The sequence below is a fragment of the Megalopta genalis genome, chromosome 14 (genome assembly GCF_051020955.1).
Source record: "Megalopta genalis isolate 19385.01 chromosome 14, iyMegGena1_principal, whole genome shotgun sequence".
Taxonomy (NCBI): Eukaryota; Metazoa; Arthropoda; class Insecta; order Hymenoptera; family Halictidae; genus Megalopta; species Megalopta genalis.
This window is the reverse complement of record NC_135026.1, coordinates 10,574,882-10,599,524: the sequence shown is the minus strand read 5'-3', so window position 1 is coordinate 10,599,524 and position 24,643 is coordinate 10,574,882. Positions and strand designations below refer to the sequence as shown.

General features: G+C 30.5%; 6 protein-coding genes across 8 annotated transcripts; 2 read left to right on the top strand and 4 right to left on the bottom strand.

The window, feature by feature from the left end:
* Positions 1-478: 478 nt before the first annotated feature.
* Positions 479-2,348, bottom strand: RpL13A (ribosomal protein L13A). Its single transcript, XM_033484291.2, has 6 exons — positions 2,212-2,348; positions 1,604-1,734; positions 1,357-1,466; positions 1,018-1,163; positions 675-797; positions 479-603 (listed from the first exon to the last, which is right to left on the bottom strand). Exons 1-6 carry the CDS (start codon positions 2,230-2,232, stop codon positions 520-522), a joined length of 615 nt encoding a protein of 204 aa, XP_033340182.1. The 5' UTR covers positions 2,233-2,348; the 3' UTR covers positions 479-519.
* Positions 2,349-3,022: 674 nt separating this feature from the next.
* On the bottom strand, positions 3,023-13,625 carry BRWD3 (bromodomain and WD repeat-containing protein). Its single transcript, XM_033484232.2, has 22 exons — positions 13,408-13,625; positions 13,263-13,321; positions 13,163-13,192; positions 12,895-12,954; positions 12,055-12,205; positions 11,885-11,983; positions 11,455-11,792; positions 11,194-11,348; positions 10,771-11,088; positions 10,269-10,686; positions 9,963-10,188; positions 9,509-9,821; positions 9,195-9,390; positions 8,876-9,124; positions 8,580-8,801; positions 8,116-8,494; positions 7,610-8,009; positions 7,257-7,487; positions 6,999-7,179; positions 6,456-6,609; positions 6,208-6,327; positions 3,023-6,123 (listed from the first exon to the last, which is right to left on the bottom strand). The coding sequence occupies exons 1-22, from the start codon at positions 13,448-13,450 to the stop codon at positions 5,180-5,182; spliced, it is 5,286 nt and encodes a 1,761-aa protein (XP_033340123.2). The 5' UTR covers positions 13,451-13,625; the 3' UTR covers positions 3,023-5,179.
* A 976-nt stretch (positions 13,626-14,601) lies between these two features.
* On the top strand, positions 14,602-16,635 carry Dhdds (Dehydrodolichyl diphosphate synthase subunit). Its single transcript, XM_076526284.1, has 5 exons — positions 14,602-15,258; positions 15,332-15,493; positions 15,572-15,720; positions 15,798-15,982; positions 16,044-16,635. Exons 1-5 carry the CDS (start codon positions 15,098-15,100, stop codon positions 16,272-16,274), a joined length of 888 nt encoding a protein of 295 aa, XP_076382399.1. The 5' UTR covers positions 14,602-15,097; the 3' UTR covers positions 16,275-16,635.
* Positions 16,636-17,012: 377 nt separating this feature from the next.
* hook (hook microtubule tethering protein) lies at positions 17,013-19,843 on the bottom strand. Its single transcript, XM_033484228.2, has one exon. It carries the CDS (start codon positions 19,414-19,416, stop codon positions 17,314-17,316), a length of 2,103 nt encoding a protein of 700 aa, XP_033340119.1. The 5' UTR covers positions 19,417-19,843; the 3' UTR covers positions 17,013-17,313.
* Positions 19,844-20,219: 376 nt separating this feature from the next.
* On the top strand, positions 20,220-22,543 carry Snup (snurportin-1). Of its 3 annotated transcripts, none has more exons than XM_033484231.2 (6): positions 20,220-20,462; positions 20,677-20,875; positions 20,942-21,194; positions 21,484-21,672; positions 21,759-22,130; positions 22,207-22,543. In XM_033484231.2, the coding sequence occupies exons 2-6, from the start codon at positions 20,703-20,705 to the stop codon at positions 22,237-22,239; spliced, it is 1,020 nt and encodes a 339-aa protein (XP_033340122.1). In that variant the 5' UTR covers positions 20,220-20,462; positions 20,677-20,702; the 3' UTR covers positions 22,240-22,543. The 3 variants fall into 3 exon arrangements, with proteins under 3 accessions (XP_033340122.1, XP_033340120.1, XP_033340121.1); XM_033484229.2 differs by having other exon boundaries at positions 20,221-20,462; positions 20,672-20,875; XM_033484230.2 differs by having other exon boundaries at positions 20,221-20,583; positions 20,672-20,875.
* LOC117228395 (centromere protein L) lies at positions 22,236-24,482 on the bottom strand. Its single transcript, XM_076526283.1, has 5 exons — positions 24,100-24,482; positions 23,711-23,919; positions 22,936-23,324; positions 22,646-22,820; positions 22,236-22,563 (listed from the first exon to the last, which is right to left on the bottom strand). The coding sequence occupies exons 1-5, from the start codon at positions 24,239-24,241 to the stop codon at positions 22,468-22,470; spliced, it is 1,011 nt and encodes a 336-aa protein (XP_076382398.1). The 5' UTR covers positions 24,242-24,482; the 3' UTR covers positions 22,236-22,467.
* Positions 24,483-24,643: the final 161 nt, after the last annotated feature.

The following is a 24,643-nucleotide window of genomic DNA, read 5'->3' as shown; positions in this document are numbered from 1 at the left end:
AATATTGCAATCCAACTATTTATAATATAAAATTTTAACCAACTAAATTATATTAACTGTATATTAGGAAAATAAATGAAATTGGATCAATTTCTGCATGTAAAAAATAATATTCAGTACAATTTGGTAACATTAAATTTATATTGAATAAACGCGGTTTAGACGAATTTGAATTTATAGAAAATACTTGAAATACATCTTTTATTATTTGATAGTACAAAAATGATAATCTAACAATTTCTAAGAAACGGCATGTTTCAAAATAATAGAAATCATTGAAGTAGTTTGAATTATATTTATTAAAAATTCTTACATGCTTGTGAACAAAATAATACAAGTTCATTTTGAACGGACATTAACATCAGTTGATTTAGCGAAATATTAAAAATTGATCACAACCCATTAAGTTGAGAAACATTAAAACTACAATACTGTAGTGCAGCTCCTAAATTATACAAGGTATAATAATGAATCAAAGTAAAATGTTTATGGAAGTTTATTATTTTTACAATTTTTATATTAATTGTATCCAAAATTATTAATAATGGCTGTGTATGGTGCTGTAACTTTAGCAACGGTCTGCCCAGCTTGTTTAGTGAGTTTCTGAAACAAATAATCTACGTAGTACAAGACTAATTCTGTAAAATGTTTCCGCTCTGATTTTTCAAATTTACCTTGAGTTTGTCTCTCTTTTGAACTTCAAGAATTGATCTGACACGTCTCTTATTCTCCAGAGTGCGTACCACAGCCTTGTATTTCCATCCAACTTCATGAGACAATCTACCTACGTGACAGTACTAAAAAGGAAGACAATAGTATTAGCACAATATATTTTCTTGAATCAATTCAAACAATTATTTATATACTATTTACTCAGCAAAAGGTGACATCATAAATTATGAAGTAAATAATGTTCAGGCGCAAATTACCATACCATCATTGTAAACAAATACTTTTTGAATATATTATGTGTATTTTATAATAATTGAAGGATATTTTAGAAGTGTTCGATCTTACCTTCCTACCAGGTTTAAGACACATAACTCTCATTGCACCTGGCACAACAACACGTTTTCTACGGTCATATGGTGGTGGGCATCCTTCATAAACCTTCAACCTTCTAAGAGCATCCTTTCCTCTTTGTGTTTTGTGTGGAATCATCCCTATGTATCAAAATTTTTTCTTAATTTTTTCATTCTTATTAAAGAGCTGTGTAATATTCAATGCAAAATAATCTCATAAATAGTATTCGTTTCATTATATTATCAAATAATGTAGGTAAGATGTAAAATAATCATTGATCAGTTTAAATTACAAATTATACAATTAACAAAACAAATTAACATTTGAACATACCACGAACTGTCTTCCATAGTATTTTGCTAGGTGCACGAAAATGGAAAGGTCCACGGGCTGGGTTTACATTACACCTTTTGCGCAAGAATGACATAAACTTCAATTTGTTTCTATAACAAAAATAACGCGTAAAATTAACCACCATATATCTGTAGATGAAAAGATTAATAAAAAAGCAATATTTTTGTAGTTATCACTATGCAAGCAGATTACAAAGTTTATGTAAAAGAGCAAAATCTTTACAAACCTGAAAAAGTTACCAGAGATATTAAGTTGTTCACTGCGCACAACAATTACTTTGTTGCCTTGTAAGATTGTTTTGGCAATAATTGCTGCCAAACGACCAAGTAAATGGCCACGGCCATCGATTAGTATTGGCTGAAAATATATAATTATAGAAATTAAAATATTATATTAATAATCAATTCAAGAAAATTACGATACTGTAAAGAGATCTGTAGAATTTGTTCGGTAGTAAAAGACTTGAATTATGCACATGCGACCGTGCCTAATACTGTCAATAGTTAACACGTGTCAAATATAAAAAGTATTTTAAAAGAAATTACTATTTAATAAGTATATAACACAAAGCATATTGCTATAACATTAAAACAGAATGAAACATTATACGACATATATTATTACGTTTCAAAATACAAGAGACATTGATAGGAAAACACGTGTATGTGAACACAAATGAAACAATGACTACAGAACTTTTTAAGAAATATACGTTAAATACATATATAAAATATTTATTAACATATTTTGTGTACTGTATTCCTTATAACAATCATATTTTTAACATATTAACGACCCTGTACAAGTTAAAATAATAAAACTGAGTCTACATACCTTATTACTGAAGCCAGTCATTTTGTCACCCTACCGGAAAAGGGTCCATGAACGTGAAAGATGTGCGACCTCTTACCGGAAGGTATTGAGAAAAGCCATCAGTGTAGCCAACATTTTAAATTCTTTTATTCTTGTACCTACATTATAAAAAGTACACGTTCTAGTTATTATACTTGGAGCAATCATAAAATATTATTAAAACTGCTTTAAATATTATTTTTATAAACTTTATTTATAATCAAATAAATTTTATAATCAGATTGTTTCATTCGCATAGAACAACTATTGACATGGATATAGTAATACATAACACAGACGGCAAGAGGACTCTGATTGTAAAAATTTTTCGAAGTGCTTCTCAAGTCTTGAGTCTTGAAACTCAAGGTTTGTGCTATCCATAACTTTGGATCAGGGAGAAATGAGAAATTCGCCGCAAGGGGGACTACACGCACTTCGGCTGTATTCGGTTTGACTCTGAATCACTCGGAACACGCAAAAATAATAAAACAAACTCACCAATTGTGCAGATTGCACAATTTATCTAAACATGCGGGCTGGGCGGGGGGGGGGGGGTAGTCAAACCACCTTCTTCTTACACCATGGTCTATATATATATTCTTAGGTCCATGAGCACAATAACACGTCAAAATGGTAGCTAATGAAAAAACGCCATCTATGTACTTAGTGTGAAATAACACAGTACTATTTTAAATTTAATTTCTAATGGATGCTTACTTTGTATTGTTTACAAATTTGTTTGCTTAGGGATAGTGATATAGGAGTCAAAATAAAACTTGTATATATGAAACAATTTAATAAGTTTCTTTTTATTTGTGGCGGTGGGTTTCAATAAACTAGATACAACAGAACATATTGGTATGACAATCAAAGTTTCAACTTTTATACAGACTCGAAACCATCGCTGTTATGTTAATGAAGTTTTGTAATTTAACAGTATTTATATACACAAAATTATATTAATTCTGAAGATTAAGATATTAAACATGTTAATCGCAATATATTTAATTGAATCAAAGATAATATTCTGTATTAAATTAGCATAATCAGAAATTCTACTTGTTGAGTCCACATGATATGACTCTCTTATATGTGGCGTTATTAAAAAAATATTCATTATACTTCTAATTATTAATATTTATATCATTATATATTTAATATTCTTAAACTAATATCACAATGACTCGAGACAGTCAAGACTTCCAATATTTGTGCACATATTGTTATGTTATAATAGTCTGCCAATTACATAACTGTCTTGAAAACCGTGTATTCTATTACATAATGAGTGGAGTAATTTGTTATGTTATACAAATCTGAAAAATGTCTATTTCTACATATGAAAAATTGCTAAAATCGCACGAGCATTGGTTCTTATCCTTCTAATGGACATAAAAATTACATGTAAAAAGTTACTACTTCATACTACAGACCGTGTAAAGCACGCACTTCTTTTACGTATTATTTAAAAAAGAAATGTTGAGTTCATTTTAATTTGTGTTTGTATTTACAAGTAATATTATTATTTAAGTATGATTGTAAAAAGCGAAAACAGTGCCATTAATATGAAATTAATTTTATATATAAAGATTCAAGTTATGTTTTAATGAGAGAAACACATGTCTTTTTATTGTGGCATTATTTTTGAAAATGAAAGTGAAAAATGTATTAATCGTGTTCTTTAAATAAATAATCGTATTTGTGAAGGCACTGCCTCATTTAATGGAATTTACAAAATGTGGTAGATAAGTACAACTTCCTTTGACATGTAGAAACACTTGATGTAATCAATTAATTTTAAAATATATACATACATTATAAAAAGATCAATCTTTTTATGTGTGCGATTCAATGGATTTGAAATCGATTATATTTGTGTATAGATATATGTGAAACATTATTTACTTAGAAAAATGTACAAGTATGAAAATGCTAAATTCATTGAATAAACGTCATTTCTACTAAAAAAAATATTCACCTATGTTCAAAGAAAATAATTCATTATAATTTTACCAAATGCAAATATAAACACTGATACAGATCACTTATGTTGACTGCATGTATTATAAAATAATGCCTTGATTCTTTTCATTTCTTAAAGACCATAGTATGAAATTAGCATGAAAGTAATTTTTCATTTGTCAATTGACATTACTGAAACAAGCAGAACGTTGAAGTATTTAAGTTAATCTTACACATACAATTCCCTGAATAATATGCGAATTATTCGTGTGATTCCAGGTACAATAACATACTCCTTTTTTTACAATCTAATAGAAACACTATAACATACCATTTAGTTTGGTTAATATCATCATATAGAAATTCAGAATTTGTAAAGAATATTTATCTATCTGTTTCTTTAACCAGTATATATTAATAACACTTTGGAACATTTTGCAAAAATAATGACTCATTGAAATACGTAACGATGTAGCTGTCATTGCATTTCAAACAACAGGAATTCAGAGTATGATAAAATTATGTAAGTATATCATTATACGAAGAATCAGTATCGTTATGAAAGATGTATATGAATAATTATGAAAACAAAATAACGTTAAAGTTTCACTGTTTCCGCTTGCTACCAAGTTATCCTACACATTATTCGTTCAACGGTGTATTTGAACATAAAAAAATAACATTATCAACGTGCTTCATAATAATGGAAGTACTTTGTAGCAGTGTTTATCATGAATTGCTATGACAATCTCAAGTGTTCGTACGTACAGTCTATGATAATAATCTTATGCAAAGATTTTCAGGCAAATAATATCCTAGCATACACAGACTTCGTGTAATGCTACTAATATGGATACAGCCGCATGTTTCAAAGAACAAACATTATCAAATAACATCTAAAATTTTTACACTATTCCTAACTGATCGCAAGAGTCATTTTTCAAACGATCAATAACTTACACTTTTATTACTAGCATAAAAGATGCTGTTAGGGTGATTCTCGAGTCAATTCAAGAAACGCCAGTGCTCTTTCTGTCATTTTCCGTACACGTCCTCTACTACTTATACTAATGCCTGGTACGTTTTCAGGTTCTGGTAAACTCTCGTCACTATTTTCCGCATAAGACTGACGCTTAATTTTACGTCGGTTCCTAACAGGCATTGTATTGCTTTCGTCACTTTCTTCATTGTAACGAGGACGTTTTGCAGTTCTCCTTGAGTTTAGTATGATCTCATGTACATGCGTTTCTCTGAATACACGAACTTTTCTCTGTGGCCTTGACGGCGTAAAAATTGTATCCGAGTCCTCGCTGTCCGAATCTTGATTATGTTGAGATTGTTGTTGTTGTTGTTCTTCTTCTTCTTCTTCCTCTTCCTCATCGTCATCTTCATCTTCTTCACTCTGACTTTCATCTTTCTTTCCATTTTTCGTTATATTATCCTTGTGTTCAGAAGCAGATGCAAGTTTGCGTGATCTCGTGCTGCTTCTGTTGATAACTTCCTCTTCACTTTCTTCGTCCGATGATTCAGGCGCAGCTAATTGTTCGTCTTCCTCATCTTCGTCGTCGTCGTCGTCATCATCATTGGTAGTAGCTGCAGCAGCAAATGATTTTAACTTAGATTTTCCTTGTTTATTGGTTTTGCTATTTTTGGTGCGATTCTTTCGAGTTTGCTTCTCACGACTACTGGGTGTATATACATCTCCAGAATCACTATCAGTACTTGCACTAGGTACTGCCGTTCTTGCTCGTGTCCTTCTTACTGGCACACTACCACTACTTTCACTATCTATGGAAGCATCCGATTCACTAGCTTCACTTTCACTTTCTTTTGTTGTTTTTTTAGATACAGTAGACCTAGAAATTCTTAATTTTAACATTCGTGATGAATTGCCAGATCTTTTGGTATGGCCATTCGTCATACGTGATGGTCCTGAAAAGGTACATACAATATTATTAAATTGTAGTTATACAGAGGATAAATAAATGATTACATAATTAAATAAGTAATAGTCACCTGGTTCAAATACGTTTGAATTATTCTTTTTTCTTATTTCCTCTGCGTCTTCGTCATCACTATTTGCATCGTCGTCATCGTCGTCATCGACTATACAAGCGGTTTTTGATTTTGGAGGCCCTTAAAATGAAAATGATTTTTTCTATGTTCAAATTATACTTCAAATAATTTAAATATTATTATTATTATTAGAAGAAGAATTTTATCATAATTCACTTTATTGAATATTTTTATAAGAGAACACATACCTGTACCATTTGGTAACCGAACTTTACCCGTTTTTCCTTTTCCTTTTGCATTCGATCTATTATTATTGCGTCTTCTGGCAGATTTCCAATTCGAAATAATTTTCCGCATATGTTCTTCAAACATAGCTGATAACCTTATTGTCATTGAATATATCTATAAAAAAGAAGAAAATAAATTGTTTTCTTTTATGGAATCTTGAACTCGTCTCTGTTTTTACATATGCATGTAATGTGATATCTCAAATTAAAGATATAGGTATTGTAACCAAACTGAATAATTTTGATTAACAAATTTTTTTAGATCTTAAATGCATTAAAAGTTATAATACATTAATGGGAAACATTTCAAACCATTACGATTTTTATGTGTCAAAAAATTGTTGATTAAATTAGATTTATTCAGTTCAGTAAACCTTATGTGAACATATCAATATTCTTTCTATAATTCATTTAAAAATAATTTTTACATATTTTTAACGATCTACAAAATATTTTTTCATATCTAGTCAGAATGAACAAACTGTATATAAAAATTGTACTTACTCTTGAACGTTTATTAGTGTTGTAATTTCTGCTATTTGTAAATATTAGTTTCATATCTTTGGCAAATTCTAAGGGTGTTTCGTAATTACCCCCTAATAAATCTTCTTTTACTGTACGTAGATCCATTGGTGTATCTATAATTTGATGATAATCAGGATGTTCTAATCTATCAACTGGTTCTCTGTAAAAAAAATAGTACCAAAAGTTCATCCGTGATCTAATTTTCATTCATAATCTAATAAAGTTAAGTTGATTTACCTGAAGGGTATTGAATCTTCGCATTGCCATAACATTTCTAACAATTGTCGGCAAGCTAACTGCCAGTCATTTGCCACTTCTTGTGACCGCAAATTTCTACTTGAAGTTGCTCTTTGAGTACTTGTCGATGGTCTATTTTTCTCTTCCTCTATATCAACTTCTGAGTCAGAAGAATGATATGTATCAACTAACTGATGATAAATAGCTGGTACATCGACTTCTGTAGTTTCCCTGAATAACAGATAAAAAGTGATAAACTTTTGTTTAATTCATATTATCTTAATAAAATAAGACTGTTTTAATTATATATGTAAGTAACATAAAATATTAGAACTAGACAAACTAAATCTTACTTTATGATACGTAGACAAAGATCAGTAACTATTCTTGCTTGTTTCACTATTTGACTATGTGGTTCATTAAATTGTTCTGCATTTGTTGCCAAGTATCTGACATCAAACTGCGCGGACGTAATCCTTCGATAAAAATGATTTTCAAAACGAGCCTTTATTGTTGACAAATCAATAGGATACTCCACAACAAATGCATATGCTGGGTAAGTATTGAGATCAACAGGTGCGACAAAAGGTTCTGCAATCGCAAGACTCATCACTTGATCTAATCCACGTATAATCCTATGGCATGTTGCTTCTCTATCCCCCATTGGCCATTCTTCTGCATGAGGCTGGTACAATATTGTTTGTATCTCTTCTGGAAGCACAGGAACAGCACCTCCAAGTTCTGCAGGAAGTCCTACAATAAATATTTTTAAAGAATAAGTGGTACAATAAACAGTAACATCAACTGATTATTAAATAATATGATCATTAAAATAAATTTATAAAATTTTCGAGCATACTGTCTTCGTCAATTGGTTCGAGATCCCAAGGACTCATTCTTTCATATTCCCCATTATCCCATCTGACGCGAAAGCACATGAAAAATGATTCTGGAAAATCTTCATCCAAAGGTTCCATTGACTGTATTTGTCCCATCCACCAACCATCATCGATCATACAGCGAAATCGATCAGCCTCAGACCAACTACGTGCTAAAGCTGTGTCAAATGTTTGACGTAAAACTAGGAAGTCCAACACGTCAGCCATATCATGATATTTAATAGTAAAATTTTCTCCTGTTAATCGCCCATCTTCATCCATTAACGCCAACTTTAAACAGCATAATCGAGGTGGACGAATTTCATACTTAATACCCACTACTTTTACAAATTCCTGTGCCTGTAAAAATACAAGACAACACAATTTATTTAGCTAAAATTAATTTATTTGACAGAAACAAATATTTTTTAAACAAGATTCATACCCTTATATTGACTTTATTCCATGGTTCACATCGTGGACCAAGTTCATACACTTTTTTATTTCTGACAGCATCTAAGTAAAATTGATGTCCTTGTCGGAAATATACTATTTCATCACCCATTTGTGGATAATAAGGAGCTTTTCGTGGTATTATTTCAGTAAGCCATTCAGAGGGTCTGAAAACTTCTGGGATTTCGTCAATCCCATTTGGTACTGGAACAGCCTTATAATAAAAAGAAATATTATTAAAAAAGAAGTATAAGACATATTTATATATATATGGAAATGTTTATATACCTTTTTCTTAGGACGTCTACTACGTCTTCTGTCTGTGTCACTTGGAGGTGTAAGAGATCGCTTTTTCACAGGCTTACGTTTACTTCGTTTTGGTGGTTCAAGATTTAAACCATGGTCAGCAATCCAGTCTGAATATTCAGTACTAGATTCGGAACTGGAACTATCAGAACACAAGTCTTCTTCATGCGCTGTCGAATCATTACTGTTGCTACTGGCTGAACTTCCTGTAGTCCCCCCATTATCAGCGTTCTGTAAATTAATTGTTGTTACAAAAACTGAAAATATGTGATCATTTCGACTCACTATGTTTTCGAAGTACCTCAAATTCTTCCTCCTCTTGTTCTTCACCACGTGTAGCTCTAGTTCTATATCCATGTCTAGCAGTTCTATTGCGTTTTCTATTTGCCAAACGACTGCCTATATTACCTTCAGTATTGGCAGTGTTAGATGTTGGTTGTGGCCTTCTTCGCATCTCACGTCTCCAATTTTCAAGTTCCATTTCTGCCATTGCATTTCTACAAATATTATTTGTATCGTATTATTATATTTTATTTGTGATTTTGAACCATTTCCAAGGACGTTTTTGTAGATAGCATCAAGGAATTAATTGTTTGTAAAGTCTTTAAAACGTACATAGCTCTATATTGAGTTTCCCTAACGGCTGGATTCATAGGTCGAGCGAGAATAGGCGTATTCCAAGGTGTAGTATTATCTCTTTGCCAATTGCCACTACTTTGTCGTACACCTTCAACATCGCCCGCTCTTCTCAAACCTGATCTACTCCCTCGAGGACTAGCCATTTGACGAATCGGTTGTTCCAGTACATTTTCTTCTCTATCATCGCCACCACCGTAAAGATTTTGTCTTTGCGCTAACGCTTCAATTAATTGATCAATATTAGATCGTGGTTCTTGAGCTGGAAGGCCTTCAATAACTTCCTGCATTCCTGTTAAATTAAATATTTATTTATTACATAAGTATTTTGAATAGCATATGAAATACAGGGTAGACTATTTAAATGAGAACACCTAAATGTTTTTCTTATTTATGTTTTCATGAAAGAAAAAAAATAAAATAATTTATATACCTCCGGCACCTACTGCAATATTTGGAACTAATTGTTCCCCTCTACAATTTTCTCTTCCAGGAACTAATCTTTGCAATTCTGGCGGATAAGGATTTCCATCTACATCCACTAAAAATGGTGGAGGCATTAAATGAGGTGCTGTTTGCGTTTGTTCATCCAAAACATAATTATTTGAGTCTCGTATTAACGGTCTATAGTCCGTGTGGAAAAATAATTCTTTTGGTATCTACACAAGGAAAACATACATTTATTAATATATCCTTAAATCTGGAAAGGGTAAAAACATTATAAGAAAAAAAGACTTGCTATTTTAAGTTTATGAACACCGGAACCAAATCCATATAGTAAAAGATGTCCATGAGAATCTGTAGCTGCCAACATTGTTCCATCCGGAGACCACTTTGCATCAAAAACAGCACCGTTACCCTGTCCTTCAATAAAATTTTGGAAGCAAGCTATTGGTTCTGTATTCAATACATCCCATATTATAAGCTGCCCATCATGCCCAGCACTCAGTATAACACGAGGATCTATTGGATGAGATTCTAACACAAAAACTTCGTCTTTATGTCCACGAAGAACTTTTACCAGTTCGCCTGATTTTGCATTCCATACTTTTAGTGAACTATCGTTCACAGCTGTAATAACCCACTCATCACTCACATCCCAACTAACCATGGTCACTTTAGCTTTTTTGTTAGTATCATCCTCTGCCTCAGATTCACTGAACATAAAATATAGTTGTTAACATCATAATATAAAATTCAATACTTTGCAATTGTCTTATAAACGAACATGTTTTACTTACCCAGAAAGCTTTGTGGTCATCAACAAACGTTTATACAACCACTGTTGCTCTTCAAAGTGCCATACGTTTGCAGTACCATCCTTAGATCCAGAAATGAACTTTAAACCACTATGTGCCCATTGTATACTGTCAACTGTATCAGAATGCGATTCAACTTCTAACACTCTACGTGGTCCTTCATCTCCTAACATTGCATATACTCTAACATGATGATCAGCTGAACCAGCTGCCATAAATGCTCCACCAGGACTAAATGAAGCACATATCATTTGTGCTTGACCAGGTCGCATTTTCTCATGGTACTGAATTGGTTTTGGTCTATAGAAAATATATAACATTTAATTTTATTTCAGAAGGAAAATATTCACGTAATATCGTAATGTATGTAAATTTTTTAAATTTACATTGGTAAAAAATGCTTACTGAAACATTGCTCTTTCTTTTCCTTTCTTTGTATGAGACCAGAACGCAACAGATCCATCTGTGCTTGTAGAAACCAAGTAGTACACACCATTGCAAGATATAGGACAAAAATTAACCGATGTAATCATACCTGAATGTCCAGATAAAACTGCTACCTAAAACCACAAATAATAGGAATTTCAAATAAAAGTTAATGTATATAAACAACAACAGAAGTTTATATTCTATAATGATAATGTAAATAGTATCGTAACTTCTTACTGGGGACATAGTTTGAAAACACCAAACTCTTAATATTCTATCTAGACTTGCAGCAGCAAGTAGAGTGTTATCGAAATTGACTGCAATATCCATGATTTCAGCAGATGCACCTCGAAAAGTAGCTAATAAACGTCCATCAACAGAACTCCATACTTTAACAAGTAAATCATCTGCACCAGTTATAATATATTTGCCTGTACGGTCAAAAAGAACACAATACACTGCAGATAAATGTCCTAACGTATGTCTGTACAATTGCATTTTATTATAGAACTTTGTGGGTATTGCCTCACGCCTGCTAAGAGGACCTGAATTTTCCCTTCCTTGAAGTACATGTACTACAAAGAGAACAAAAATAACAGTAATGTAACAATTGATAACAAGGTTAAACATTTTTTTCCATATATAAAAAACTAAATATTTAATTTACCTATATTAGGCACTGATAAGCTGTAAGATGATTCCATAAAAGGTTTTCCACCTATTCTTCCAGAATACGAAGTGATCCCACGCACTTGACGTAACACATCTACCGGGAAAGATGATAATGTAAACACAAATGTCCAATACTATTTAAATAATATTTAATTTTAATCTCACCTTCGCGCGTACGTAATAAAGATTGTCTGCCTGCGCCAAGAAGAGATATTGCTCCAGGTATACAAGGAGGTACCTCCTTTTCTAATACTGGACCAATTCTGGCACATATTTGTAATAAATGTTCCGGTCCAATATGAGGATACTTCTTTTCCTAAAATATCAAAATTTATACATAAATCTAACTTTTCACTTGCTTTATGTTATGTAAATCTCCCTTTAAGAATTGTAGCTTTCTTGTAATTGATAATCATACACACACAATTAATTATATTACCAACTGTTTCAATCTAAATAAATTTATAAATAATTTTAATCTGAACTTTTATACGATAATTCTTGTTAAAAACCATAATACTTGTTGCACTGTTAATTTGGAGATATTGTGATTCCCGCCAATGATTTCATTTTAAGCAACGTAAAGTAGTTCCTACTTTTGACCAATCGGAGAACGAATAAACGGACACGACCAATCTGAACAATCCACTCGTCGTACATGATACCAGTTTCTATAAATAAGGCCTGGGCACGAGATATACTCATTGATCAGCTCGTGCAAGATGGCCGGAAGTAACTGCTTATTGGTCGAAAGAAACGTAGTGGGGAGATCTTGTGCAATAGCATATAGAAGCATGGAGGTGGAAAATGATGGAGGAGTGGGACAGAAAAGGGGGTAGCACCCTAATAGGGGTACTTCATATATCGGCACTCGTCGACTATCTTACGACGCAACCAAACAAAATTTTCCGCAATGTTATTCTAAAAAGTGGCCTATTTATTCTGTTATATACCATAGATCTTTCATACACCAACATCAAAGAGAAAAAAAATTAATTGACTTACCAACTCTTCAAACGTTTGATTATGTACGTGCCCTTCCCAATCTTTCCTTTGCGGCAAAACCTGTAAACAATATAAAAAATATAAAATATTGATTGATACATCGATTAATTTCCGTCGAAGCGAAATTCGCGAATTTTTCGAACACGAAGGTCAACGACCTTGAAATTCTAATGTTTTGACAAGCAGAAACCACGTGCAAACCATGTGGAGCCGATGGGTATGTATAGTGTCACCCCGGCAAAACGTCAACTCAGACCAATCATCTTACCTTAGCTCGCTCCAATTCACGCTTCAACACCTAAAACATAGATTTCCCGTCAAAATGCGTTTACATGATGCACTGTCATTTTTAACGCGAAAACACTTACTTCTGCGGTCTCACGACATGGTCCCGCCGCTAAGAATTTGGCAATTAGGAAGTACAGTTCTGTAAGAAAGAACGCTGCTTAAGAACGAACCGCACGCCTCGCTTCGTTGCGGATGGTAAGGGCGCTTATCGCTCCCATTCTTTACCTGGTGCTATTGCAGTCCCGTTCTTGGACACGCTGCCCTCCATTTTGCCTGACCAATCGTTTATTATTCACTCACGGACAAAGAGAAACATTTACTTTTTAGGGTCATAGCGCGGCAATAACCATTTCGGATTTCATTTTCTCTCTCGCGAGGTCTCGACCGCGAGACGCACACGCACGCTCACCTCCTCAACGGAAAGTAGTCCCCCCCATACCCGATTGTCGACACAACGTACCGTATTATCCAGGAACGTAATTCATTTCTTGAGAACCCTGCACAATTTAATCCAAATTATATTTTTATGATACATACGAAATAAATATATTTATTTTCACAGTATATAAAACAATACAATAGTAGATAACTAATATTTACGTTACCAAGATATAGTTTAATTGCTGTAATTTCTATATTTCCATTATTCTATAATATTTTCATGCATGATACATATTGTTCCTTGTAACGCGGCACATTTAAAGTGAAAATATAGAAACAGAAAACCGCAAGTTTTATGAAATACGAATGAAGTAAGTAATCTTGACTTTAAGTTATAGCTTTATTACTATAAAGATTTCTTGGGCCTTTTACGTGACATAGGTCGATAAATGATGCTATCGTGTGATTAAATTATTATCGTTAAAATGATCAAGTGCTTTTTGTTTGAAAGAGAGACCTATACATATATATTCTCGTAAAATGGAAAAATTTAAGAAAAATAATTATGAAATTTATTAATAAATGTTAACTACTATTTCGATAAAGTTATTGAATATTTGGTACAATTGAAAACTTTTTATTTTCATGGTTTGCGTGAATAAAACAATTTTGTTAATTTTAATCCTATAAGTTGTTCAGTAATGCAAACAATGTAAATCATTTGCAATCTTTTGAAGAAATTAGTACATAGCCACAATGATAAATTATCGCAAAAGTGTCGCAACTAAGTACATAATTGAGTGTAAATAGCACATCAATTATTATCGTTTTAAATATTAAAAGATTTGTATGTATTTATACGGAATGACATATGAATAATTTTTTCACAAAAGCTGAAATTCAAGATGGATGCTGAGCAACTCGACTGAAACTCGAAATATCGATGTGTAACGATACGTATATGTATATACGTACATATGTATAATATATACATGTATATGCATGTATCTATGTGTATATACATACATGAATCGACATGAATGTATTGTATGTATGTATATGCAATCCTTCGTAACTAACTCTTCTAAGGTTTTTGTCTTCCTGAAAAAATTATTAATGATTTTAAAAATACACTATTGTATCATACAATAGCGTATAAATTACATAAACACACGAAGGACGTTATGAAACTAATTATTAAATTCTTGAATACATACTTAAAATGTTGATAAGGTTAAATGTCGACGTGTCAGTAGGATAATTATTAAAGTTTTTTCACACTGACGTGTTATTCAATGTCAATAGTACAATTATTTAACATTCGCAATTAATAGATTCGTGTAAAATATAATATTTTTAAATAAAAGTGTTGTATCTTGCTGTTATTTGTAGCGATAAGATATATAAGGAAGCGATATATTCAGAAAGATTTTAAATTAATGTTACAAATTAAAATAACACGAAACGTAAACATTATACAAAGAAGTATTAGATATTCGTTATTAATTTTTGCACATTTCAACTTCTGTGAATAATGTCATGGATAAGAGATAGTACTTTAACCTGGCTTCAACTTTTGGCTACAAAAGTTTTAAAAACTGGGCACATTCCTAAACATGTAGCATTTATAATGGATGGTAATAGACGTTATGCAAGTAAAAATGGAATGGATAAATTAGATGGACATACGAAAGGGTATATATTAATGTACATATTTATAACTTTTTCATTTTAAAGATGTAGTATCTTGTATTTTTTATGTTAAAAGATTCGACAAATTTGCTGAAACTCTACAATGGTGTCGAGATCTTGGGATAGAAGAGGTAACATTTTATGCTTTTAGTATTGAAAATTTCAAACGAAAACAAGAAGAGGTAAATGGGCTAATGAATCTTGCGGAGCAAAAGTTTCAAAAACTACTCAGTGAAAAGTATATTTAAATTTGTTTATTGCTACAAAGTATCTTAGTAAAATTATTAAAAATAGCTAATACATATTTTTATTGCAGAGATAAAGCTAAAAAACATGGATTATGTGTTCGCATAATTGGTAATTTGTCATTATTACCTGAGAATATACAAAAATTAATAGCAGAAGCTATGATGTTCACTGAAGATCATAATAAAGCATTTCTTAACATTGCATTTGCCTACACATGTAGGTATATTTAATAGTTATGTCATATTTAAGGAAAATTATATTTACTTTGTAATTAATCTTATGAAATGCTTTAGCAAGAGATGAAATCACCCACGCAATTCAAGACATAATTGAAGGTGTTGAAAGTGGTGATATTCTTTTAGAAGACATTGATGAACATTTAATTTCAAACTGTTTATATACAAATAATTCACCGAACCCTGACTTATTAATTCGTACTTCTGGAGAAGTTAGATTTAGTGATTTTCTAATGTGGCAAGTAAGTGTAAAATCCATTGTAGTTTTATTTCTTTTTACTCTAAATCACTATTTTATTTCAGATATCAAATACATGTATTTATTTTACTAACGTATTGTGGCCTGAATTTAACGTTTGGGATTTTCTTAATGCAATATTTTATTATCAAAGATCCTATTCTGATATACAAAAGATAATGAAAATACAAAATATAAAGCCTGTTATACAAAACAATAGGCAATCAACATATATAGACAAGTTACATCACAAAAGAAAAATTGCACTTGAAAGAATATATCCAACGAATATTTAAAACTAGTTTATTGAATATTTATTTAAAAGTAACTATAATATTTTAATTTAAATAATAGTAGATTACATTGCATATATATTTCTGTAAACGCAATATGTTCCTTTATAGAATTTTGCATTTAATATGTATATACTTTAAAAATATTTTCATACAGTAGATTTTTTCAAGTCTGCTAAATTTCACAAAACTGTTGAAATATGTATAAATGTGAACATTACGAATTTGTAAGTCTTGTTATATTCTTATGAAAAGAAGGTGTATCATACATATTTTTATGCTGTGTGAATTTTTTCAGAAGATGGATGTATATGTACAAAATGAAAAATCTAACTGATAAATACAAATTTTGTGTACATACATATATTTATTTACTTATTTTACTTTATGTTTATAAATTTTTATATTATTTTCTATATAAATAAAATTTATAAAGTTGCTTTCCTGAAATATTCTAATTATCATATTCGTTGAATTATATTAAATGTTTGGCTTATTTTTAATAAATAGTTTTCCGTATTTTTTAAAATAGCACTTTTATGTCTTATATTTGGCAGTCTTCATATTAATTAAACCTTTCCCATTTTAAAAAACTTGAAATTATAATTTAAGTTTTAATCTCCAAAATTTTGTATTATGCCTGTGCGATAGTATAAAGAATATGTTTGTCAAGTAAAAATTACATCAAATATGATATAAATATTAGGAGACATTAATATTACAATTCATTTTACTAACATATAAATAAGAACATAATACAATATATTTTTATATTTTGAAATTTATACACAATCTGTATACACAATTATTATCCTGCAGAAACGTAAAACGACTATTGTACATAAAGCATATATATACAATTACATGCCCGTTTTTTCAATATTCTTTCATAATTTTACAGTTATAAAATAAAAAATTAAAATTTAATAATTTGTAAAAATTAAATCTTGTACCAATATTTATTACCAATATCCATCATTGTGTAGCAGTATTTAGTATATTATATATATCAAACTTAGTATACTTATTATACTATATTTCTTTACTTAGAATTATAAGGCAAGTGGAATCTTGCAGATGGCTGCCTTTGTCTTGCTAAAAATGATTGTCCCTGAGGTTGCAAGGCTGCAAGACGCTGATCTATTGCTTCTCTGTGTAATGTTAAGGTTAAACGATAAAAGGCAGACGTCATTAATTTTTCTTCCATTTCTTTAATTAATTTTGATTCTTTCAAAGATCGTTCCATTTCTTCTTTAATTTTCCGTAGTTCTAAAATTTGATTTCTTAATACGGCTACTACATTGGGAGACGAATTGCTTTGTTTAGGATCCAAACATTTTATAATACTTTTTGTCTTTTCAACATATTTTTTATAACGTTCTTCAAGCGCTGTAATATCATATTCTTTACGTGTTAACTTTTCTTGTAATGCAAAAACCATTTGTTTTTGACTTTGCAATGAATTATCTCTTTCTTCAATTTGGAGAATTATACGTTCTTTTTCTACATGCACTTTTCTTAATTCATTTTGCAATTGTGTTATTTTTTGTGCCAAGTTGGTACTATCAGCTTTATTCTCTCCACTTGTCTGATTCCCCACTGCCTCTTCCAATTTATTTTCTAGTTCAAGTATTCTTTGATTAGCCTCACGATTTTGATCTCTGAGTTTTTTTATTCGTTCTTCTGAATCTTCTATTAGAGCCTGTACTGTAGGTAGTTTATCTTCATTTCCCTTTTGCTTGAGTTTCAACATCTTATTTTCATGTTGTAAACACAATAACTTTTCTTTAATTTCAAGTGGGATCATTTCTGCATTTGCAATGTCAGTGCTGGGTTTCATCATATTTTCTGCAGTTTGTAACTGTGTACATTTTAATTCCTCATTCGTTTCTTTTAAAGCATCTCGTTCAACAATCAACCTATCTCTTTCTCTTTGTAAAGTACTTAACTTTGCTTCCATTTTCTTTCCTTCAAATTCAAGCTTATCGCACTTATTAGTTTGCTCATCTAATTTATGATGAACTTCGGCAAGTTGTTGTTTACAAACTTCTAAGTGATTACGTAACATATTGGTTCGCTTTGATTCTTCTTCATAGTCTATTTTAGATTGCAAATATTCTAGGTTTTTATCTTCTAATATCTTAACTTGCCTTCTAAGATCACTCAAATCTTCCATTTTCTTTTTGTATGACTCTATTGTAAGTTCATACTTAGATACCTTATCTGCAGTCTCTTTTAATGCATCTATTTCATCCTTTAAGTTATTAGCTTCATCCGCAGCTTTTTGTAAATCTTCTTGCTTAGATTGTAATTCCAATACTTCCTTCTCTAATAGTTCTACCTTTAATCTATAATCATCTCTAGAAGTTTCAACCTTAAATAATTCATCTTTGAGTGCTTCCACCTGTTTTCTAAGGCCGGAGTATTTTATAATGGAACCACTTTCTTCTGGATTTTCAAATTCATCTAATCGTTCTTGAAGCTTCTTATTTTCTGCAACCAATGCCGCTTTTTCTTCTTGCAAAAGTGACAATTGTTGATCAAGTTCGTGACACCTTTGTGCTAACTGTTCTTTCATGTCAGCAGTTAATTGAAGCTCTGCTAATAATCTTTGCTGGGTACCATCAGCTATGTCCAATGATTCAAAATTAAGGCTGGTGCCTAAACTTAATCTCGGCCCATTCATATTACTTTCCAATTCTTGAATACTTTGCATAATAGCTTGTTGAACAGTTTCTTCCATGCCCATGATTCTTGTTATGTATTGCTGTTTCTGATTACAATTAACAGCACATCCAAGAATTAATTGTAATAACCGATGTAATTCATGTTTGTCACAATGTTCTCCGATTCTAGTTGCATCAGGTTTGACATAACCAGATAACTGTTGATTTAAACATTCTATATAATACTCTATTACGGCTTCAATTATTTTTTTAAGATTGCTAACTTTAAGACGCCAATTAGAACTGACGTCACTTTTAATTTTTACTCTCCAAACAGCTGTAAACCATTCTGGGGCAATCTGTGCCAAAACATCTGCTAAGGCAACACCATCACTTATATCCTCTGCTGTTGAGTGAGGTGCTTGAATATCAAATGTATCCAACCATTTAATCAAATTGTTTAACTGTTGATCGTCCATTGTCGTTTTCAACTAAAATATTCTTATTCAAAGAATACAAAAGTATGTGCGTGTCTTATCACTTGTCACTCTTATCATGTACAAAATCTTTTTGTCAAAACGTCAATTTTATTAAAAACTTAATCCTAGAATTCGTTCCTTTTTACTTGAACAATTAGTTCGCAAAGAAACCAATATTTTACCATAGTTAAACAATTTCTTAATATTATTCTTTATCGTATGTAAAAGTGTTTTAAGTTTCATATAAGAACACTACTTTGACCAACTTTGACGTTCCTTTGTTTAGAACAGTTTAGAATAAAAGTAGAAGAAATTATAGTTACTTTTAGTTACATGCTTTACGTATTTCTATGTTTGCGAGAATCACAGCGAGGGCAAAAACTGTGCGATATTTGTTTATGTTTTTCTAAAAATAAATGCAGGTAATATGTAGTTGTTCACATATAGGGAATAACAGTAGCAGCTACGTATTATGTATGTATTATCGGGACCAATCGGAACTCGTGCAACTCTACACCCTACTCTGATTTACTCCTGCGAAGGAATCAGAACTCTTTTTGTATAAAAATGTATAACACGACTTTTATTAAACAACCTTCATGGTGCTCGTGTCAGTATAGAATACGCAAAAAGATTTCTATTACAGTACAAGTCTTACATGTACATTTAGAGCATTATATATTATATGCTCTAAGCATGAACAGCATTGTATGTACAGTACAATATTCTATGCCTAAAATTTCGTTTTTACATTCTATTGGCAATACTGCCAAAATTATATCATTATCCTACCGATCGTACGTAAGTTCATGCGATCGTGCAACAACACAAAGTTGTTTGTTGATTACATGCCTTTATTGCCAATCATATCATGTGACGTAGAATAATCTGATTGTGTAGGTAATTGTCAGTACATTACATTTCAATAACCATTGATATACATAGTGATTGTGAAAAATAATTAATGTGTTGCCCCATATATATACATACAAAAAAAATCACTGTCGCAGCTTATGGATGAATGTTGATGGAATGCCAGCATAAATGTACGTAAATAAATTTTTACACGATATTAAATGCGGATCATTTGAACAATTAAAATGTATAAGAATAATTTTTATTTCATTTATAAATTACATAAATTTATTGTGAAAATATTGTGAAAAGGTTCGTACAAATCTTTTAATCTTTGAAGACAAAAATTAAATCCCTTGGTAATAAAATTTTCAAAATTTTAATTTATTTCCATATACAGTCCAGTGTCATATAATAAATATTAAACAATTATGGCAACTGAAGTGAAAGATAGTTTAAGAAAATTAAATGAAAAAGAAAATGGTAATTCACGTGCTATATTTTATAAAAAGCCGATTAAGAGAGATAATTATAATCTGAACATACAAAATATTGACACTCCTCAAGAATTAAGACGTCAACGTCTGTTACAGTTTCAAAAAAGGTATGTATACACTTTTTGTATTTACTTACCATGTCATTTCGTAAATATAACAATAATATTTATTAGGTGTAGGGACAGTACATTTAATGTTCGACGTGGAATATTGGAAGATGCCTTTAATTCTGAAGATGAACTTGACGAAGATATGGAAATTGACGAAAGTAACAAAAAAAGAAATTACTCATTCAAACGATATAAATGTTATGCAAATCAGTTAATGATGTCTGAATGGATGTTGGATGTACCACAAGATTTTGTGGAAAAGTGGATAATGGTTCCCTGTCCAGAAGGCAAAAGAATTTTATTGGTTGCATGTAAAGTATGTAAAAAATGTTAAATGAATTTTAACCCTTGTATGACAGGACTTTTGTTTTAATTCAGAATTATAAATCTTTCATCTAAGTTCTAATTGTTTACTAGTCAATTTAATTTATTAACTATTTAATATTAAATTTAAAAAGAGGTATGTAAGGAATTTATAATATATCTAGTCATGGTTGCCATGAAATCATGAGAAGTATTAATCTAAAAAAAAGATAACTAAAAGACTACTAAAAGTAAAAAATAATTTCTTCTATTTAGTGCTATACTTTGCATATTATTTGTAGGGTATAACCAAAGCGTATAATAAAAGAGGCAATCGACTTGGAAAATTTTATTCAGCACTTCCAGGTGGTAATCCTTCAAGTCACAGAGGTAATTGCACCATCATTGATTGCATATGGATAAAACAACAAAAAATATATTATGTCTTGGATGTGCTTGCATGGTGTAATCAATCACTTATAAACTGTGATGTAAGATTTCTAATCGTTTATAATTAATTATATTTAAAAATCAATTGTAATCTACCAATCATAGTATAAAGAACTTTTAATTTCAGACTGAATTTAGATTTTTTTGGTTAAAATCGCAATTACAAGAAATAAAAGAACTACAAGAAAGAAATATGCCCTTAAATACATTTCCAATATTATCTCTACCAAATATTAGTTGTAACTTAGATGTAAGTTCAGAATTAGCAAACCTTCCAAACATATCTCCTTTGGATGGTTTACTATTTTATCATCGTGATGGACAATATACTAAAGGTCGTACTCCACTTGTAACATGGTTGAAACCGTTTATGTTGACTGAAGTACTTGGTATCTTTATGCCAGCGCCGTTTGATGAAAAACCTGATGGATACATAGATTTCAAATATTACATTCTTAACAGCAAAGCTAAAAAGAGAAAAGAGGAACTGGAAACGCAGGTATGTTTGTCTTCCATTGATATAAATTAATTAATAAGTAAATAATCAAATAAATAAATTACATTTTACATTTTAGACACAGATGGATATTGCAGATGAAAATCCTTAGAGAGAAAGTTTTTTTTATTCAGATGAACGAGCTTCTTTCAGAAGTATAATGTATTAAAAAACGTAATAGTAGTTTATTTTTGTAGACTTGAGCTACATGTACAGGTTGACCCGTTATAATGTTTTTTAATTACGAAAATATTTGTAAAATATGTGATAGTTGACTAAGATTATATTAAAATATAAATATATGATATAAAATACAATACTAAAAAATATGTTACAGAACTTAAATCTCGAAAGATAATGTATGAAGGATATTAACGGCTTTTTGATTTAAATATAATAAAACACGATTCATAGTTTCTTTCTTTACTAATTTTATCTGAAAATAAACAAAAATTATTTTAGAAACAAAAACATTATTGTTAGTACATGTGTTGACATTCAAGAATATTATTATTTACTTTATTTCCTCTAATCGAAAACGAGGGTAAACTAATTTTACACAGTATAGATAATCCTAGTTGTATGGAAGCAATTCGTAACACTTGATTATACAAAAGAGTACGAAATCTTTCGATGTGTTCCAAATTAAAGGAAATTTCAGTGTTTGATGTATCAATTTGATCTTTCATAACTCTGAAAATAATAATGTATTCAAAATAATATATTTTTAAATTTTCATATGAGCATTTGTAGTACAAATTTTAACATTGTAATTGTTATAAAAATCTCTTTGGTCTTATATACGTACACTTTTAATATTTTGATTAAAGCTGAAACTTTAACCTTTACTGTTACATTATTTTTATCAGGCAATCCTGGAATTCTGTATTCCATACGAATTTCACCTACATGTTCTGAATGCTTTTTATTAGTTGGTGTAATTATTATTGGAATTAGCCATATTAAATCCTCCTCCTGAGCAGAAAGCTCAATAATCATGCAATCGAACATATGACTTAATAAAGCATGTATAACAACCATACTGCTTTTTGTACCTCGACATAGTAAAAGTGGTAATCTTATAGAATTAGGAGTAGTTAACTCACTCATACTAGTATTCCAAGACAATAATATCCCTGTATAAATACATTTTTCTGTACTATCTTTATGATCCAAATTTTTTCCATATACTTCAATCTGTATATTGAAAACAGGTTAGTAAAAAATTATGATTATTTTCTCTTTTACATATAAGTGGGAAACATGAATTAATTAATTTAAGGGTCACAAAAGGTCACAAACTATTTATATGTACATTTATAATCTACAAAAATGTATTGATATACATGAGCATAAGTTGGTATATTTTTACAATAAATTTTCTTTATTATTCTCTATATTGCAGTTAAGAACTTAAAAATTTTTGTATACTCAAGGTCATATGATGGTCGAAACCAATTTGCTTAAACAAAGTCATGTTTTCTTCTAACATCTTTTTGTATCGTCAAAAAGAAAGGAAATATTCAATGTAGTTAAGATATGTGGAACATTATGCATAGTGTTAATTTTATTATTAATAATACCTTGATTGGTAATGGATCCATTGGAGAAGGTCTAGTTGTTACATGGTCCATAACAAACATTTTGACTTTATAAGCAACGTTCTCTTGTGTCAAAGTTGTTGCAACTTTCTCTCTTAATCGTTTAGAATACTGTTTTAAGTGAACTTCATCTTCATGGAAATTAAATAATGTAGATACGCCATAAACGGTCCAGGTTTTATGTAATAATTCTGTAAAATATGGAATATTATATTTTCTCTATTCTCTATTATTGTATTTAATATAAATTTACAGTATTTATTACTTTGTATTTAAAACTTTCACAATAGTGACCTGAATATTGCATTATACTTTATAATTATTTTAAAATATAGCCTTACGTATACATTATAATAATATAAGGAAAGTACCAGATAAGTTTTCAATAAGTCCTTCCACTGATGAAGAATTGATACCTAAACAAAAATGCTGTTGTTCTCGCGTTCCTGGTATCAAAGGTGACTTAGTAGCTCTACTAGTGCTTGGTAGTATATTTCGTTGAGTATTTTCCATTCTATCATAAAACTGTTCTCGAAAAAAAATACATATGTACAGTAGTAATAATTAATTTGAGAACTTGAGAACATTTGAAAGTTATGCCTTTGTCACGGATGAGTAGTTCAGCAGAGTAGGGGCAGAGGGCAGCGTAGTTAACCGACGTGACGTAACGTAACCAATCGCAAACGTTAGAGCATCCCTTGTGTGGATAATTAACATTTTCTATTTTATCGACAATATTTGTGAATGAATCATGTTAACGAAATTTTTACCACCTTGAAAATATTAATTCAACTATTATTGTTACTTACCAACGAGAGAGAGAGAGAGAGAGTAAACAATTGATAATAAATCTTCTAAGAGTGAACACAATTTTACGAAACCAGAATAACTTATTTATTAGTTTAATAATTTCAC